The sequence below is a fragment of the Nicotiana tomentosiformis genome, chromosome 5 (genome assembly GCF_000390325.3).
Source record: "Nicotiana tomentosiformis chromosome 5, ASM39032v3, whole genome shotgun sequence".
Taxonomy (NCBI): domain Eukaryota; kingdom Viridiplantae; phylum Streptophyta; class Magnoliopsida; order Solanales; family Solanaceae; genus Nicotiana; species Nicotiana tomentosiformis.
In genome coordinates this window covers 11,895,441-11,914,970 of record NC_090816.1, presented here as the reverse complement: position 1 = coordinate 11,914,970, position 19,530 = coordinate 11,895,441, and the positions used below count along the sequence as shown (strand labels likewise).

The 19,530-nt window shown below is 37.1% G+C and overlaps 2 protein-coding genes and 1 long non-coding RNA gene across 4 annotated transcripts; 2 read left to right on the top strand and 1 right to left on the bottom strand.

Moving 5' to 3' along the window:
• Positions 1-2,613: 2,613 nt before the first annotated feature.
• LOC108949026 (uncharacterized) lies at positions 2,614-6,880 on the bottom strand. Its single transcript, XR_001973791.3, has 4 exons — positions 6,683-6,880; positions 4,164-5,430; positions 3,085-3,170; positions 2,614-2,982 (listed from the first exon to the last, which is right to left on the bottom strand). It is a non-coding gene; the product is annotated as an uncharacterized lncRNA (long non-coding RNA).
• On the top strand, positions 2,883-5,424 carry LOC104119121 (laccase-12-like). Of its 2 annotated transcripts, XM_009630544.4 has the most exons (6): positions 2,883-3,011; positions 3,104-3,255; positions 3,366-3,610; positions 3,776-3,904; positions 4,215-5,171; positions 5,287-5,424. In XM_009630544.4, exons 1-6 carry the CDS (start codon positions 2,901-2,903, stop codon positions 5,415-5,417), a joined length of 1,725 nt encoding a protein of 574 aa, XP_009628839.1. In that variant the 5' UTR covers positions 2,883-2,900; the 3' UTR covers positions 5,418-5,424. The 2 variants fall into 2 exon arrangements, with proteins under 2 accessions (XP_009628839.1, XP_033508151.1); XM_033652260.2 differs by having other exon boundaries at positions 4,215-5,368.
• A 909-nt stretch (positions 6,881-7,789) lies between the features above and the next one.
• LOC104119122 (uncharacterized) lies at positions 7,790-8,503 on the top strand. The gene has a single exon (XM_009630545.1). The coding sequence runs from the start codon at positions 7,790-7,792 to the stop codon at positions 8,501-8,503; it is 714 nt and encodes a 237-aa protein (XP_009628840.1).
• Positions 8,504-19,530: the final 11,027 nt, after the last annotated feature.

Below are 19,530 nucleotides of genomic sequence, written 5' to 3'. Positions count from 1 at the left end.
CAGCCCAGAATATCCAGCAGAAGAGAAAAAGATTGCAGCAGCTTTTTAAGTCCAATTTTTTATCCGTTAACCATCTGAAACTCACCCGAGGCACTCGGGACCTCAACCAAATATACCAACAAGTCCTAAAAACTCATACAAACTTATTTGAAACCTCAAATAACATTAAACGACGCTAAAATCGCGAATCATGCTCCAATTCAAGCTTAATGAATCTTAGCATTTCCAACTTCTACATTCGATATCGAAACTTATCAAATCAAGTCTGATTGACCTCAAATTTTGCACACAAGTCATAAATGACATAACGGAGCTATGAAAATTTTTGGAACTGGATTCCGACCCTAATATCAAAAAGTCAACTCCCCGGTCAAACTTCCAAACTTAAATTCCTATTTTAATCATTTCAAGCCAAATTTCACTACGGACTTCCAAATAAAATTTCGATCACGCTCCTAAGTCCAAAATCACCATATGGAACTGTTGGAATCATCAAAATTCTATTCCGGGGTCGTTTGCACATAATTCGACATCCGGTCACTATTTGAACTTAATCTTTTAATTTTTCATCAAAATTCCATATCTCGGACTAGGGACCTCGGAATTTGATTCCGGGCATACGCCTAAGTCCCAAATCACGATACGGACCTACCGAAACTGTCAAAACACTGATCTGAGTACGTTTGCTCAAAATGTTGACCAAAGTCAACTCAATTGAGTTTTAAAGCTCTAATTCACATTTTAATCCACTTTTCACATAAAAACTCTTCGGAAAATTTTACAGACTGCGCACGCAAGTCGAGTAATGATAAATAGTATTTTTCGGGGTCTTAGAACACATAATTAATTATTAACTTTAAAGATGACATTTTGGGTCATCACACAATCGATCGGTTATTTTAGCGCCAAAATCCGAGAAATCAAATTTTGATATACTTTCAAAGAAACCGACCGCCGCCGGTCGGTTAGCTGGTCAGGACTTTGACCAAGATGATCAAACTTTAATTTTGCATAGATGGTCAAACTTGTATTATTACTTTTTTTATAACTGTGGTGTTTGGTAGGGGTGTCAATAGATATTTAAAAATCGACTAAATTAACCAAACTGTACCGTATCAAACTGATTTTTACGTTTCTTTTAATAAAACCGTAGGTTTTTATATAATTTTATAACCGTACCGATAATTAGGGTAGATTTTTTATTTTACAAAAATAAACCGAAAATTACTGAACCGTACCTAATAAATTTACATGTGAAAAATATATCTATATATTAAGTTTAAAAATAATAAAATATAATTTTTTTCCTTGGGCGTTGGAATTATGAAAACAATTACAACCCACAAGTAATTAAACTCAAAATCCTAATTCTCAAACCTATTATGCTACTCCTATTAAAATTAAATTATTTCCAGCATATTCACTAGTAAAATATAAGATATTCTAGCGATTGTGAGTAACAAACTACAATATGTTGAATATGTTTCCTTTCATATGATTTAGATTTATCTTTTTGGATATTAATCTTGTATAAACTTTATTCTTGAGTCTCAACTTTGTTAATATCTTTTCACTTTGTTAATATATATATATATATATATATATATATATATATATATATATATATATATATATATATATATATTGTATTTGCTTAATTTCTTTTACGTTGTTGTAGAATAGTTAATGGATCTATACTCTTCATCATCTTTCATGTTTTCTTAATCTATCACTTTTTAAACAGTAAAAATATTTAGAGAGTTTTGCTAAGTCCTATAAAAGTACGTGTTTTATTGCATTCTACTTCTAATATTGACTTGTATATGGCATTTAAAAAAATACCGAAAATAAACTAAACCGTACCAATACCGAAGAGAAACTGGGACGGTTTCGAAAAATCTAATTTTGGTTATATATAATAGAATAGCCGAAAAATTGATATGGTACAAAATTTATAAAATAACCGGCCGAACCAAACCATTGACGCCCCTAGTGTTCGGGTCAGCTTACTTGTACCTCGATTAACTTCGATATGTTATCTCTCAGGGAAACGTACTTGATCTTCTCCTTCAACATTATTTACGAACACTAGTAAAGTCCAAGTTAAAAAAAAACAAACAAATATGCAGTCTTGATTTAATAAGCCTAACTATCAAATTTAATTTCTTTTATCTAATTTTGGTAAAGATCTTGTCGTGCGACACCAACCTATGACTTCTATGACCCAATAGATTTTTACGTTTTAACTAATTCTTAATCTACAGCAATAGGTTCTTTGGATTTGAAACATAACGAGATAGTCACTTCTTCTTACGACAAGAGCTTTAGCTAATAATAGAAATTTGATGGCATTAGTTAATTAAAAAACAAAATAATATTTCAAGTAAATTATTCGTATGTCGAGTACACATCTGAATCATTTCAACTTGTTTTCTTCCTTTCTTTTTTCGAGATGTATATGTATATCATTTCTCTCTTTGTTTAACGTAATTGTTTCACCATTTTTGATGAGCATTTAAGATTAACAAAGAGTAGAAGTTCCCTTCAATTTGTGATAGAGGAAAATACATGGTATGTAATCATAACAACAAACTTTGGTTTTTTGGATAAAAGTACATCGTTAATGTTAAGCAAAAACCATAAAAAATGATGTTTCCTTGAAAATTGAGAATATAACAAACTCAAAGAAAAAGACTTATAATGTAAGCATGTCAAATTACTTACTGCAGTTAGAGATAGGCTAAGTGGGTGAACCAACTGCTTTACAAGGTTGAACTAAGAGTTGCCTCCGACAACTTCTCTCCCTATAAAAGCATAGCCTCAACTCTCCAATCTTTCACAAACAAACACTGACTTGCATCTACCAATACTCGACCGCGAGTTTTAAGAAAAGGAAAACAATGGAGGCCTTCAACAGCATTGCCAACCCTTTGAGTTCTTTCTTCTTTATGTGCATTTTGCTTCTCTTGGCAAATGCAGCATCTGCGAAAACTCACCACCATGATTTTGTTGTAAGCTATCCAAGATTTCCATTCATTAAATTTGCTAACATTTCGTAAATGTTACAAACTCTACGATACTGACCTCTGTTTTTTCGTAACAGATTCAAGCAACACCAGTGAAGAGGCTGTGCATGACTCACAACACCATAACGGTGAATGGACAATTCCCTGGACCAACATTAGAAGTAAACAATGGTGATACTCTGGTCGTCAAGGTTGTCAATAAAGCTCAATACAATGTCACCATTCACTGGTATGTCCATGCATGCAATGCAGAATGAATTACGCATGATTATATTTCATATCAGTAATGACTATTTACTTTTTTTTCAATTTTTATACTACTTTGTTATGTTCCAAAAGGCATGGGGTAAGGCAGATTAGGACAGGATGGGCAGATGGACCAGAATTTATCACTCAGTGCCCAATTAGACCAGGAAAGAGTTACACTTACCGGTTTACCATTCAAGGACAGGAAGGGACTCTTTGGTGGCACGCTCACAGCTCGTGGCTCAGGGCCACTGTTTATGGAGCTCTAATTATCCACCCCAAAGAAGGAGACTCATATCCATTTCCTAAGCCCAAAAGAGAAACGCCAATTCTTCTAGGTACTACTTCCTTCTCTAATTACCAGAAGCTTTAATCATTTTTTAAATGAATACTACTTACTATAAGAGTTACGCAGTTTCTCCAATCTACCCCCTGAAACATTGATCATAAACTGTTGTCCCTAAGAAAATTCCTTGAAATGAAAGTTTGTAAATGCTGATTAGGTGAGTGGTGGGATGCAAACCCTATTGACGTTATAAGACGAGCTACAAGAACAGGAGCAGCTCCTAATGTATCTGATGCATACACCATTAATGGTCAACCAGGTGACCTCTACAAGTGTTCCAGTCAAGGTTAGTTCTGATCCCCAGAATGTCTGTAATAGTTGTAAGAAAGACGTGCCTCAGAAATTAAGAAGACCAACATAGGTGAAATCTAGATTTTTTTTATACATAAAGTCAAGAGTACTCTAGAAATTCCCCCCTAACAAAGTTAAAGCATTATGTTTAAATACTCCAGATAGTGTTCCAATACTCTTAGAACATGAAATGATCAAGCAATTTATACACAGTATAAACACCAATTTATAACGTTTACGAAATGATTATTTACCTGATGTGATCAGGGCATGGGCATGTTTTCATAGAAATCACATTTATGCAGATACTACCATCGTCCCTGTGGACTCGGGTGAAACCAACCTCCTCCGAGTTATCAACGCTGCACTCAACCAACAACTTTTCTTTTCCGTCGCCAACCACAAACTTACTGTTGTTGGAGCAGATGCCTCTTATGTTAAACCCTTCACAACATCAGTCCTTATGCTCGGACCAGGCCAGACAACTGACGTCCTAATCACAACTGATCAGCCACGAGCCAAATATTACATGGCAGCACGTGCCTATGCTAGCGCTCAAGGCGCCCCCTTTGATAATACCACAACCACTGCCATCCTTGAGTACAAGACAGCTTCTTGTTCTTCTAATTGTGTCAAGACCAATCCAGTTTTCCCATCTCTACCAGCATATAATGACACGGCCACTGCTACAGCCTTCACAACCAAATTCAGAAGCCCGAGAAAGGTCGAGGTGCCCACTGAAATTGACGAAAATCTATTCTTCACAGTCGGGCTGGGACTGAACAACTGCCCAAGAGGTGCAAGCTCGAGTAATTGTCAAGGTCCAAATGGCACTCGATTCGCTGCCAGTATGAACAATGTATCTTTTGTGCTACCATCCAACTTTTCCCTGCTACAAGCACATCACCAAGGAATACCTGGTGTCTTCTCAACTGATTTCCCAGCAAACCCTCCTGTAAAATTTGATTACACGGGTAACGTAAGCCGATCACTCTGGCAACCCGTTCCAGGAACAAAGCTGTACAAACTGAAATATGGCGCAAGAGTGCAGGTTGTGTTACAGGGGACAAGCATATTTACAGCTGAGAACCACCCAATTCATCTCCACGGATATGATTTTTACATCATTGCGGAGGGTTTCGGTAACTTTAATCCCAAAAGAGATACAGCTAAATTCAACCTTATTGATCCACCTCTCAGAAATACGGCCAGTGTACCCGTCAATGGATGGGCAGTCATCAGATTTGTCGCTGACAATCCAGGTAAGAGAATAGATAGAGGGAAACAAGTACTCACATCTCCAAATATTCCCAACTTTTTTCTATACCATGTCATATTTCAATGCTACAAATTAACTCATATTATTGACTTAACCAGGAGTGTGGCTAATGCATTGTCACTTGGATGTTCACATTGGCTGGGGTTTGGCGATGGCGTTCCTTGTGGAAAACGGAGTTAGTGAATTGGAATCATTGGAGGCTCCTCCAGTAGATCTGCCTGTCTGTTGATGACTGCAACAAGCTACATAATGCAAAATTCAGAGCCCTGCAGAAATCATTTAATTGTTCCCCGCATTTGGGGCTAGTTCTTTTATCGCTCTACTGCATTTGCCCCCCCCCCCAACAAACACCCTTTCCTAGAATTTTGATAGATGACAAGGTCAAGATGGTGCCAAAAGTTGCAACAAAATTCACCATCTATCTTAGAATTAGACCAGCATATTCCCAGATTAAAGCAGTTGTACTGTTTCGACTAATAGAGAAGAATTATTGAGTTTGAACAAAATTTGAATCTCAAACAGGTATAAAGTACAAGGTAAAACAAGAAAGGTAATCATCAGCAGTAAAAATTGCTCCTTTGCGTAAATCGGACAAAAGACAGACCCTTCGAGAAATTAAAGATATACATAAATTGGATCATACCAGGCAGTAGCATTAAACAAACACAGAAATCTGCAAGTCATTAGATATTATATGGAGTACTATGATCTATACAGCAAGTGACAAAAAATGGTTGAATGATGAAAAGGCATCTCGAGGGACCTAGTCAAATATATTGCTACCTTCAAAATATTGCACTTTTTTAACTTCACCTTCAATTTTTTTCCTACATACATTAAATATAGTCCAAACGGCATTCTATGTACAAAAACTAGTTTGACCATTAGCGTTTCTAAATATTGAACTTCACTATTTGAAATACTGGTGAAATATTGAAAAACTTTTTAAGAGTATCTCAAGTGAAAAAATTGTTCACTCACTAATCTTTAATTTTTTTTCCAAGTAAAAATCATAGTATTCAGTTCTAGAACTTTTTTTCAACTTCAGCTTCAGGTGCTCTAAAGCTTCAACCAAATATTGTCCAAATGCCTCCGAAGGCATAAATGTTATTTGAGTATGTGAACTTCGAGTAAATATTAAAATGTTATTTTATATTTATTTTTTTAGTTGCAAGTTTTTAACTTGTATGAACTTTTTCCGCGAGAAGTTCATATCAAAATACAATTTGAACTTCCGAAAAACTTTTTCTCTTAACCTTCAGCTTCAAATGCTTTTTCTTCATTTTATAACTCTAATATTGTCCAAACCCCTACGGAAAATTAGAAGTCAGCTAATAAAAAGGTGGAGTAGTATTATTTAGGAGGAAAAACTTTGAAAATATTAGCTGGAAACTTCACAATGGTTTGAAGTCCAATATATCTTTCTCAATATACATGTATTGATTCAGTAATCAAATGAAGAAGACAAGAAATCAACTTAAGTTAGATTTGTACCTTTACCATAACCAATTCCTCATGGAACAACCCACCCAAATCCGGCGAATTTCCGGCGAGTTAAATTGGTCTTTTGCTGGCTGAAAAAATACTCCGGCGAGTGAATTTGTGCGGATATGAATCGAACCGGCCGGGGTTGGGGTAATTGTAACTCACTCTTGAAGTTGCTGAACTGGAATACAATAATGGAGATATTAATTGGGATGTTTATCCAAATAACCGGTCAAATTTATTCTAGCAAGTATACAAAATATATAATTGTTATAAGAAAAATTAAATTACGGTGCAGGTCTACTATTGAATGACATATTTTTTTTCACTTTTAATGTCTATATAAAGGACTTGTAATAGATAGAAAAATACAAACAATTGAAAAAAAAAAATCTATTCCTTCTTCCTTATTATATATTGTTACTTTGAATTATATCTTATCATACGTTATCAGCACGAATTAGCTTCTACTCAAGTCCGATGCAGCACACACTAGCTACCACCACTCTGCTTTCTGGTATGTTTAATTTTCTTTTTCCCAAGATTGATGGCTAATCTGCACATATACCAGTTAATTTAGATGTTACCATTCTTTAAATATTTTCAACCAATCAATTCTATGCTTAGGTAAGCTCCATTACATGGAATTAATTATTCTGGTAACCACATAAAAGTGATACATCCATATAATTTGTGGTTTAAGACACTATGCAGTTATTTTTATGAGTATACTGCCAATAAGTTTTAAAATAATTATACATTGGCATTTTATTCAAAATTTTAAAATATATACATATGTCAAATTTAGATTGTAAGATCTTTATAAATTTGTTATTAAGATATTATAAGAATATATAGAATATGTATATTAAATCATTCTGTAACAAGACTTTGCCATAATTCCAGCTAAGTTTTACCTCTCTTTTTGTTTATTTTTCTTTGAATTCAATTAAGAATTTGCCACAGAAATTTTCGGTTAATTTTATTGATTCAAAAATGTGTTGAACTCTGTTTATATAAATATGAATACTATATTACATGACTTATTATTATTTTATTTTATTTTTCTTGTTTCATAATTACCCAAATTGATTATAATTTATCTATTTTTCAATGATGGTTTTCATTATGTCGAATTTATCAAAGCTTGAATTTGTGGCACTTGACATCTTCGGAAAGAATTATTTATCATGGGTCCTTGATGCTAAAATTCACCTTGCTGCAAAAGCTCTTGAAAATACTATTATACAAGGAAATGAAACATCACGTCAGGATAAAGCAAAGGCTATGATTTTCCTTCGTCATCATCTCGATGAAGGGTTAAAGACTGAATACTTAACTCTAAAAGATCCATTTGAATTATGGAGCAGTTTGAAGGAACGATATGACCATCTTAAGGCAACGATATTGCCAAGAGCTCAATATGAATGGATTCACTTACGGTTACAAGATTTTAAAACTGTAAGTGAATATAATTCTGTTGTATTCAGGATAACTTCTCAACTTAAATTATGTAGGAAAATTGTGAATGATGAGAATTTACTGGAAAAGACTCTTTATACTTTTCATGCCTCAAATATGGTATTGCAGCAACAATACCGTGAAAAGGGTTTAAAGAAATATTCTGAATTAATCTCATGCCTCCTGGTGGCTGAGCAACATAATACCCTTTTAATGAAAAATTATGAAGCACGTCTCACTAGATCTGCACCATTTTACGAAGTGAATATGGTAGCAGTTTCTCAAAAGTCTGAAGGAAGACAAAATCATTATCGTGGTCATGGTCGTGGCCATAGTCGTGGATGTGGACATGGACATAGAAGGGGGTGAAATAATTATCGTCATCATAGTGGAAATAAACAAGAGAACAATAAGGATTCTCAAAATAATCCTTTAAAAGACAGAGTTAATATTTGCCACAGGTGTGGTATGAAAGATCATTGAGCACGTGTTTGTCGTACACTTAACCATTTTGTCAAACTTTATCAAGCATCCAATAAAAAAAATATAACAATATGGAGGCACACTTGACTTTTCAAAATAATGATGATAAAGCAGGTCCCTCAAACAAATATGATGATGCTGAGGCAAATCTTGTATATAAAGATGATGATTTTGAAGGCCTTACAAATATTACCCATTTAGAAGCCGGAGACTTCTTTGAGGATATTGACTGAAGAAGTAATTATCTTACTAGGGAATAAAGCTTTAAGAAAAGTTATTATTTTCATATTATGTCTTTATGTAGTTTGTTCTTCTTAGTGTACTTTCCTAAAGCATCATATATGTTAGTTTCTACATTCCTCGTGTAATTTCTAATGTTTATTTTATTTATAGTCTTTTGTATTTCTTATGATGTACTTTTGGTTTATTTATGAAGAATATGGAAATAATCTAGTCTTCAGTTAGATCCAAGATCAATAAAAGATGATATATGTCTTTTGGATAGTGCTACAACACATACTATTTTAAGAGATATATGATATTTCTCTTATTTGGTGATGAAAGAAGCCAATGTTAATACAATATCTGGCAGTACAAAATTAATTGAAGGCTCAGAAAGAGTAAATTTATTACTACCCGGAGGAATAAATTTGGCTATTAATGAAGCATTATATTGTAGTAAGTCTCAAAAAAACTTACTAAGTTTAAAAGATATTCGCCAAAGTTTATATCACATTGAGACTACAAATAATGAAAAGATTGAATATCTTTATATTACTACAATAAAGTCGGGTAAGAAATATGTGCTTGAAATATTACCCGCTCTTTTCTCCGGCTTATATTACACAATTATTAGCAGGATTGAAACACATGCCCTAGTAAATGAAAAGTTTACTAATCAAAATAATTTTATTATTTGACATGACCAGTTGGGTCATCTTGGTTCTACTATGATGCGTAAAATAATTGAGAATTCACATGGACATTCAATGAAGAATCAAAAGATTCTTCAATTTAAGGAATTCTCTTGTGCTGCATGTTCTCAAGGCATATTAATTATTAGACCATCAACTATTAAAGTTAGGATGGAATCTCCTACATTTCTGGAACGTATACAGGGTGATATATGTGGGTCCATTCACCCTTCATGTAGACCATTAAGATATTATATGATTTTGGTAGATGCATCTTCACATGTGTGCTTATTATCAACTCGCAATATGGCATTTGCGAGATTGTTGGCACAAATAATAAAATTAAGAGCACAATTTCCAGATTATACAATTAAGACAATTCATCTTGATAATGCTGATGAGTTTACATCTCAGACCTTTACTTATTATTGTATATCAACTGGGATAACAATTGAGCATCCGGTTGCTCATGTTCATACACAAAATAGTCTAGCGGAATCATTGATCAAATGCCTCCAATTAATTTCTAGACAAATGCTTATGAGAACAAAACTCCTCATTTCAGTATGGGGTCATGTTATTTTCCATGCAGCAGCACTTGTGCGGATAAGGCCCACAAGTTATCATAAAGTCTCCCCATTGCAATTGACTTTTGATCAGGAGCCAAATATTTCCCAATTTAAAATCTTTGGTTGTGCGATATATGTTCCAATTGCTCCACCAAAACGCACAAAGATGAGTCCCCAAAGAAAGTTGGAGATATATGTTGGGTATGAATCTCCTTCTATTATAAAATATCTGGAGCCTATGACTGGAGATTTATTTTGTCACGACCCCAAATTCACCCATGCGTATGATGCCGTGATGGCACCTAATCTCTAAGACTAGGTAAACCTAACAATTATTGTGGAAATACATAAAATAAAATTGAAGCCAAATTCTTAATATATGAAATAAATATTAAACTGCAATCCAATAATTTCAACTCCCAAAATTCGGTAGAAAAAAGTCATAAGCTTCTAAAAATTTAGTCTGAGTGTCTCAATACATCAGAGTCTAAAGAGAAATCAAGAAGACAATATAATAAGGATAGAGGGGGACACCAAGGTCTGCGGGCGCTGGCAGATGTACCTTGAAGTCTCCGTGTACAGCTAGTTTATTGATACCTGGTCTGATAGGAAGTACCTGGATCTGCACAAAAAGATGTGCAGAAGCGTAGTATGAGTACACCACAGCGGTACCCAATAAGTACCAAGCCTAACCTCGGTAGAGTAGTGACGAGGTCAGGTCAGGCCCTACTGGAAATAATAATAAATAAGGCAAAAATTTATAATAGTGTAATGAAGTGATTGAGAAATAAACAACGAAATTTACAGAAAGATAACAACACAACAATTAGAGGTAAACAACAGGGGTGCTCTTGAGATACCGCCTCGTAGTCCCAAAAGTAAATCTGCAGTACGAGGGAATCACCCGGGTAACAGCCTCGTAGTCCCAAAAGTAAATATGCAGTACATGGGGATCTCCCGAGGAACTGCCTCATAGTCCTAGAAGTAAATATGCAGTACAGGGGATTCTCCTGAGGAACCACCTCGTAGTCCCAAAATTAAATATGCAGTATATGGAAATCTCCCGAGGAATCACCTTGTAGTCCCAAAAATAAATATGTAGTAACGGTAGTCGGAGGAATAACAAATTTTCAGCAAAAAATCTTGCAGTTAAAGATTTAAATCAAATCAAGAAAGCATGTAATTCAGCTAAGCATGTTGCACATATTGTACGTAAGAGTTAAGGCACGTAGACATGAGACACTAGGATAAACATGATCACTACATATGCTAAGGCAACTCAGTTCAAAAATTTAAAAGAAGACTACTCATCAAGAACCGATATTTCCAAATTTAGCCTGTGTACGCACTCGTCACCTCGCGTACACAGCGCTCACATATCACAAAATATTACAACAATATCAAATCCTAAGGGGATTTCCCTCACACATGGTTGGACAAGCCACTTACCTCAAGTCAAGCTCAATCAGTCAATAAGAATGCCTTTTCCTCAATTTTTCGACTCCGATCGGCTCGAATCTAGTCACAATTAATCTGATTCAGTCAATACAAATTATAGGAATTAATTCCATATGAAAATATAGATTTTCAACAAAAATCCAAAATTTAACTCAAAAATCGCCTGTGGGGCCCACATCTTGGAACCCGACAAAAGTTACAAAATATGAACGCTCATTCAACCACAAGTCCAACCATACCAAAAGTATTAAATTCCGACATCAACTCGACCCTCAAATCTTCAATCTAAACTTAGGAATTTTCACAATTTTTCTAACTTAATCTACCAATTAAATATTAAAAACTACCATAGATTCGGGTACTTTAACCAAAATCGAGTTAAGAATACTTATCCCAATATTTTCCTTGAAAATCTCCCGAACATCGCCTCTCCCCGAGCTTCAAATCGCTAAAAATGGACGAAGTCCCATTTTCAGAACTTAAACTTTATGTTTTATCCATTTCAAGCCTAATTGAACTACAGACTTCCAATTAATTTTCCGGATGCCCTCTTAAGTCCAAAATCACCATACGGAACTATTGAAATCATCAAAATTTTATTCCGGGGTCGTTTATATATAAGTCAACATCCGGTCAACCTTTTCAACTTAAGTTTTCATCCTTGAGATTAAGTGTCTAAATTCATTTTGAAACCTCACCGGACCCGAACTGACTACCCCGACAAGTCACAATACAGCTATAAAGTATAAATTGAGCATTAAATGAGTGAACGATGCTATAACCTTCAAAACAACTGGTCGGGTCGTTACATCCCCCCCTCTTAAACAAGCGTTCGTCCTCGAACGGGTTTAGAATTATACCTGGAGTTGTGAAAAGATGAGGATAACAGCTACACATATCATGTTCGGTCTCCCAAGTCGCCTCTTCGATCGGATGTCCCCTCCACTGTACTTTTACTGAAGCAATGCTCTTCGATCTCAACTTTCTAACATGTCTGTCCAAAATGGCCATTGGTTCTTCAACATAAGATAGATCCTTGTCCAACTGGACTAAGCTGAAGTCTAACACATGAGATGGATCACTGTGATACTTCCGGAGTATGGAAACATGGAATACTGGATGAACTGCAGAGAGACTAGGTGGTAGTGCAAGTCTGTAAGCCACCTCTCCAATCATTTCAAGAATCTCAAAAGGTCGAATATACCTAGGGGTCAACTTGCCCTTCTTCTCGAACCTCATAACACCCTTCATGGGAGAAACCCGAAGCAAGACCTGCCCACCAACCATGAATGCAACATCACTAACCTTCTTATCCGCATAACTCTTCTGTCTAGATTAGGCTGTACGAACTCTATCATGTATCAATTTAACCTTTTCCAAAGCATCCTGAACCAGGTCTGTTCCCAATAGCCTAGCCTCGCCCGGCTCGAATCAACCCACTGGAGACCGGCACCGCCTCCCATATAAGGCCTCATACGGTGCCATATGAATGCTCGATTAATAACTGTTGTTGTAAGGAAACTCTGCAGGTGTCAAGAACTGATCCCAAGCACCCCTAAAATCTATCACACACACACGAAGCATATCCTCCAATATCTGAATAGTGCGCTCTAACTTTCCGTTCGTCTGGGGGTGAAATGTTATACTCAACTCTACCCGAGTACCCAACTCATATTGTACTGCCCTCTAGAACCGTGATGTAAACTGCGTACCCGGGTCAGAGATGATAGATACCGGTACGCCATGAAGTTTGACAATCTCGCGAATATAGACCTGAGCCAGCGGTTCCGAAGAGTAAGTAGTAACCACAAAAATGAAATGAGCTGACTTGGTCAATATATCTACAATCACCCAAACTGCATCAAACTTCCTCTGAGTCCGTGGGAGCCCAACAACGAAATCCATAGTGATCCGCTCCTATTTCCATTCTGGAATCTCTAACTTCTGAAGCAATCCACCCGATCGATGATGCTTATACCTCACCTGCTGGCAATTTAGGCACCGAGCTACATATTCCACTATGTCTTTCTTCATCCGCCTCCACCAATAGTGTTGTCTCAAGTCCTGATACATCTTTGCAACACCCGAATGAATGGAGTACCGCGAACTGTGAGCCTCCTAGAGAATCAACTCACGCAAACCATCTACATTAGGCACACATAGCCTGCCTTGCATCCGTAATATACCGTTATCTCTAATAGTGACTTCCTTGGCATCACCGTGCTCAACTGTGTCCTTAAGGACAAGCAGATGTGGGTCATCATACTAACGTTCCCTGATATGATCATACAGAGAAGATTGAGAAACCACACAAGCCAAAACTTGGCTCAGCTTGGAAACATCCAATCTGACGAACTGGTTGGCCAAGGCCTGCACATCCAAGGCTAAAGGCCTCTCTGCTACTGGTAGATATGCTAAACTGCCCAAACTCTCCGCTTTGTGACTCAGGGCATCGGCCACCACATTAGCCTTCCTGGGATGATAAAGAATGGTGACGTCATAATCCTTAAGCAACTCCAACCACCTCCGCTGCCGCAAATTAAGATCCTTCTGTTTAAACAGATGTTGTAGACTTTGGTGATCGGTATAAACCTCACAATGGACACCGTACAAATAATGCTGCCAAATCTTTAAGGCATGAACAATAGCTACTAACTCAAGGTCATGGACCGGATAATTCTTCTCATGTACCTTTAACTGTCTGAATGCATAGGCAATCACCCTATCGTCTTACATCAACACTGTACCGAGACCAATATGCAATGCATCACAATACACAGTATAAGACCCTGAACCTGAAGGCAACACCAATACTGGGTTGTAGTCAAAGTTGTCTTGAGCTTTTGAAAGCTCTCCTCACATTCCTTGGTCCACCTGAATAGAGCGCCTTTTGGGGTCAATTTAGTCATAGATACAGCAATATAAGTGAAACCCTCTACAAATCGGTGATAATACCCTGCCAAACCAAGAAAACTACGGATCTATATAGTTGAGGACGGTATTGACCAATTCTGCACAGCCTCAATCTTCTTCGGATCCACCTTGATCCCCTCGCACGAAACTATATGACCCAAGAATGCCACTAAATCTAGCCAGAATTCACACTTTGAAAATTTCGCATATAAATTCTTTTCTCTCAAAGTATGAAGTACAGTCCTCAGGTGTTGTTCATGATCCTCCCGACTCCGGGAATACACCAGAATATAGTCAATAAACACAACAACGAAAGAGTCAAGATAGGGCTGAAATACACTGTTTATCAAATGCATAAATGTTGTTGGGATGATGGTTAGCCCAAATGACATTACAAGGAACTCATAATGACCATACCGAGTCCTGAAAGAAGTCTTCGAGATATCTGGCTCTCGAATCTTCATCTGATGATAGCATGAACGCAGGTCAATTTTAGAGAACACTCTGGCACCCTGAAGCGGATCAAATAGGTCATCAATACATTGCAATGGGTACCTGTTCTTTACTGTAACCTTGTTCAACTGGCGATAATCAATACACATCCGCATAGAACCATCCGTCTTCATCACAAATAAGAAAGGATCATTACAAGGCGATACACCGGGCCGAACAAAAACCTTATCAAGCAGTTCCTGTAACTGCTCTTTTAATTCTTTCAATTCTATTGGGGCCATACAATATGGTGGAATAAAAATGGGCTGAGTGACCGGTGACAAGTCAATGCCAAAGTCAATATCTCTGTCGGGTGGCATACCCGGAAGATCCGCAGGAAATACATCTGAAAAATCCCTTACTACCGGAACTGACTCCATGGTAGGAGTATCAACACTAACATCTATCGTATAGGCCAGATACATATCACACTCCTTCTCAACATTCGTTGAGCCTTAAGAAATAAAATAACCCTGTTAGGAACATAATCCAAGGTACCTTTCCACTCTAGTCGTGGTAGACCTGGCATAACCAATGTCACTGATGTCGCCCATACTCAAACCACTAATTGGGATTGTGAGGAGGTCGATGCAATTATAAATACCCAACGAGAGTCAGTGTCATTTCCATAGAGAGCTTTATGTTGGATTAGGTATATACCTAGTCTAAGTATATGACGTGCCCAAGATTGCACTTTTACATATTCAGTTGTTTCTTTTCTACTTCTAATTTTTATGCTAATGCTTGTAATTATGAAGCTAAGGGACAATGTTTTTGGTATCGCTGTTTCTCAGGTGATAAAAGATCTAGGGTTGTAACTTCCGCCTAGTTGGTTACCTGCCGGATTGAGAGCTTTAGGGCATGTTTGGTTGGTCGGGATACAATATAGCAATCACACACGATTACTCACTTTATACCTCTCGGTAGTTTGAGTGATTTTTCCCAATTTGGCTTTCTCAAGTCCAAATAGGTATCTCACGAAATAAGTGATAGATGCTCAAGTCGGGTCTTACTATCTCTAGATTCGACCCTTTAATTGGGACTCCTAATTTCTCGAGTTCACCCTAATTTCTTGTTAGCCAAGTTTTCCTAGACTTAGTCTCTCTTTCTCAAGTAGAGACTAATTCAATTAGGCATGAATCAATGTTTGCAACCATCAATCCTTAAATTCAAGCAAGAACTAGGCTAAATATCATATACTCAATTATAAACAAGCCCTAAATCAATCACCCATTAGATACCCATACTAGGGTTAGGTCACAACACTAGCTAAGGGTTTAACTACTCATAGGAAATGAAGAAATTAAAGAAGAAACTAAGATAAAACTCATAATAGATGATTAAGGGAAGAAAATCTAATGTTAAAATGATAAACTATTACAAAGTTGCCCAAAACAGTAAAGAAAAACGGCTATCTATTTTCTGGAGTTCAAAACTTAACCTAGAAATGACAAAAATATCTATTTATACCCAGCTAAAATTATCGGACAAAATTGCCCCTGCGGAGGTTGTGCGGTCACACAATTCTGTGTGTGGTCACACTTTGAATCTGGCTTGACAAGGTGGTCTTCTGCGGCCTTATAAATCTAGGGTGCGGCCGCACTGCCTCTGATTGTGCGGATCGCACATTTTCGAGTGCGGCCGCACTCTTGGTTTTGGGTTGAACATGTGAAATTTCTGCGGGCCACACATTTATGAGTGCGGCTGCACTTTTTCATTCTGTGGTCACACAATAATAGTGCGGTCCACACATCTTTAGGTCCCCAAAACACATCTCTATGAACCTTGTCTTCTGCGGCCGCACAATAATTGTGCGGTCCGCACTTTGTGAAGGAATTCTAATAGTGGCTCTTCAGAGTCTGCAGCCGCACATAGTATTGTGTGGTTCGCACTTTGGTCCCTTTTGCCTTGTTTTGGTTCTTGTCTAATTTTTACTCCTTCTTAGTTGATTTTTATTTCTTTGGCTCGTTTCCCAATATTCCTGCAAGAAATCACATTTCATTAGTTTTCGGGAATACCTTTAAGCATTTTTGAGCTAAAATGTAAGTAAAAGAGAGCAAATAAGCAGTCAAAATCTCTACTTATCAACTCCCCCAAACTTAAGCTTTTGCTTGTCCTCAAGCAATTAAGGCAATTCCCACCTCTACTAGAAAGGGGCTATTTCAGCTGGCCTAAGTTGAATCAAACACAGATCAATTGGGACCAACAATTACCCACACACTCATGAATCATTAACAAGCCTATGATTTGAATGTTAAAGCACAAATAGCTATAATGTGACACTTGAGCATCAAGAGTTGACTTAATTCCTCAAGGAAGTTTGCACTTTCATATAAGTCGTTGTAGATCCCAAACTCCTCCTCCTATACTCTCCGAAAGCTCATCTCACTTAAGAATATAGCACTCAATGCAATGAATCGAGAAAGGTTCACTCATCACTCTCAAAAGAATATCACAAGCCCGGCTCTAAGTACCATATGCTTGCCCCTCATTTAGATCACCACTAATGTAAGTTTACCCGGCTTGAAATCACGTAGGGCTTTTTCGGCATGTAATGAAGGAAGGCTTTTGGACTAAGGAGGGAAATATTGGAATGGAATTGGTTCATTTTTCTTTTAGCACTCCATTTTCTCTTTGTGGCTTATATTTTGCCGACTCTTTGAGTCATTTTCTTTTTCCTTAGGGGAACTAGAGAGACTTGACATCACTCTTTCTTGGTCATGCTATTCATATTCTCATTCTTTGTTTTCTCCATGCTTTGAACTTTTACTTTCTTTTGAATCTTTTCAACCCTTTCACATTATTCACTTTCTTTTTGTATTTTTCTTTTGTTCTTCCTTTCTTTTTCTTTTCCTTTCCTCTTATTCATTTCTTTTCTCTTTTTGTGCCTTGATACCATCTTTAAACTTCTCGTCTCTTCCCCCAAACCTCCAAAAAAAAACTTATGTTTTCGCCATTTGTTTCTCATGAGTGCTAAAGAAAACTTGGGTGCCAAGAGAGGGTCACTATAAAATGGGTAAAGGCTTGTAACGTGATTATCGAATAAAAGAGGCTTTAGGCTTAAAAGGGTTGACTAAGGATGATATCATTGGTGGGCTATAGAAGGTTTCAAAATGGGTCAAGGAGAGCCTACAATCACTTCTCAAGCCAAGCTAACTTAGAATTTCGCCTAGAAATACATTCGGAGAAAGTTCTAGACCATTCGCATGGGTACTTAGACTTGTAACAAAATACCTCACTTCTCACACAATCGGATTGTTAAAGAGAATAAAGTGAAGGGCCCACAACAACCGCATTCAGGATTAAAAATCGCTAATAGTTCAACTAAACCACCCGATGATTGCCTAAGTCAACACAAGAGTCACAAGGTCACTAACTAGAGCCATTTCTTTCCAAAAACTTGTTTTTAACCATAAGCGTGTAGTTAAGTGTGTTGGTACCAAGTGAAGCATGTTTGACCCTTATTTATTCATTAATACTATTGTTTCTACCTAAACATCAAGAACAGACTCGATCCCTTAAGAAGGTTGTCACGCCATCCATCGTTGGGAAGAGCCACCTGGTTTACACAAAACCCACCTTTGGAAAGAACCGTGGCATAAAGAAAACCAAAGGCTTGTTGTTCACTTAAACGTAAAAAGAAGCTAACAAATCAAAAAGCAACTAACAAATCCAAAAGAAGCTATTAAAGTATTTAAGAAGCTATACTATTAAGAAAGCAAAATGAAGAAGTTATGAAATAAACTACTAAAAGTAAGGCAAATGAATATACAGAACAAGAGAAATAGAATATATACAAGCGGGATGAATATATACATAATGAGGGAGAAAATAAAGATAAAAGAAAAATAGTATTAAAGTTATTACAGGCCAATGTCATCATATGTCATCAAATCAAACCAAAATACACCACCCCCCTGAATAAGAACAAGCATTGTCCCCAATGCTTAGCAAAATCAAAATAAGGGAGGGTAGAGAGTAGAGAAAACTCCCTATGTGGTCTCAGGGTGACCGTCAGCATCACCACCCTCGGGCTCCTCCAACTATATCTCATTATCATCTGGCTGGGGAACAACAAGGTTGGCGAGCATCTGAAGCATCTCCTCAGCAGTGTGGGTAGCAGGATCTGGCTCGTCAGACTGGCCAACTGGTGCCTCTGCTGATGGTGCTGATAGTACTAATGGATCTGTCTCCATTAGTAGGTCAAATGGCAAATCACCCGTGGTTGCGATCTTTGTCACCCCATTCCTCAATCTCTCCACTGATTTCTTTGAAGCCTGGGATTTCCTCATCTTCTTTGCCTGCTTTCCCAACTCCTCAATAGCTCCCCCATGAGCCACGAGTGTATCCATAATGGTCTTCTGGTTCTCCAGAATCTTCTTCAATGTTTCCTTCACTGACGAAGGGACATGTGGTGTTGTTGGGGTAGAAGACTGTGTATATGTCAGACAGCTTAGAAGTGGTTGTCTGCATCCAGTTGTTGAGATTCGCTAATGTCTGGGAGACATGCAATGCAGTGAGTGGATAAGTGGATGAAGCTGGCACTGGTACTGAGGCTGATGGTCTA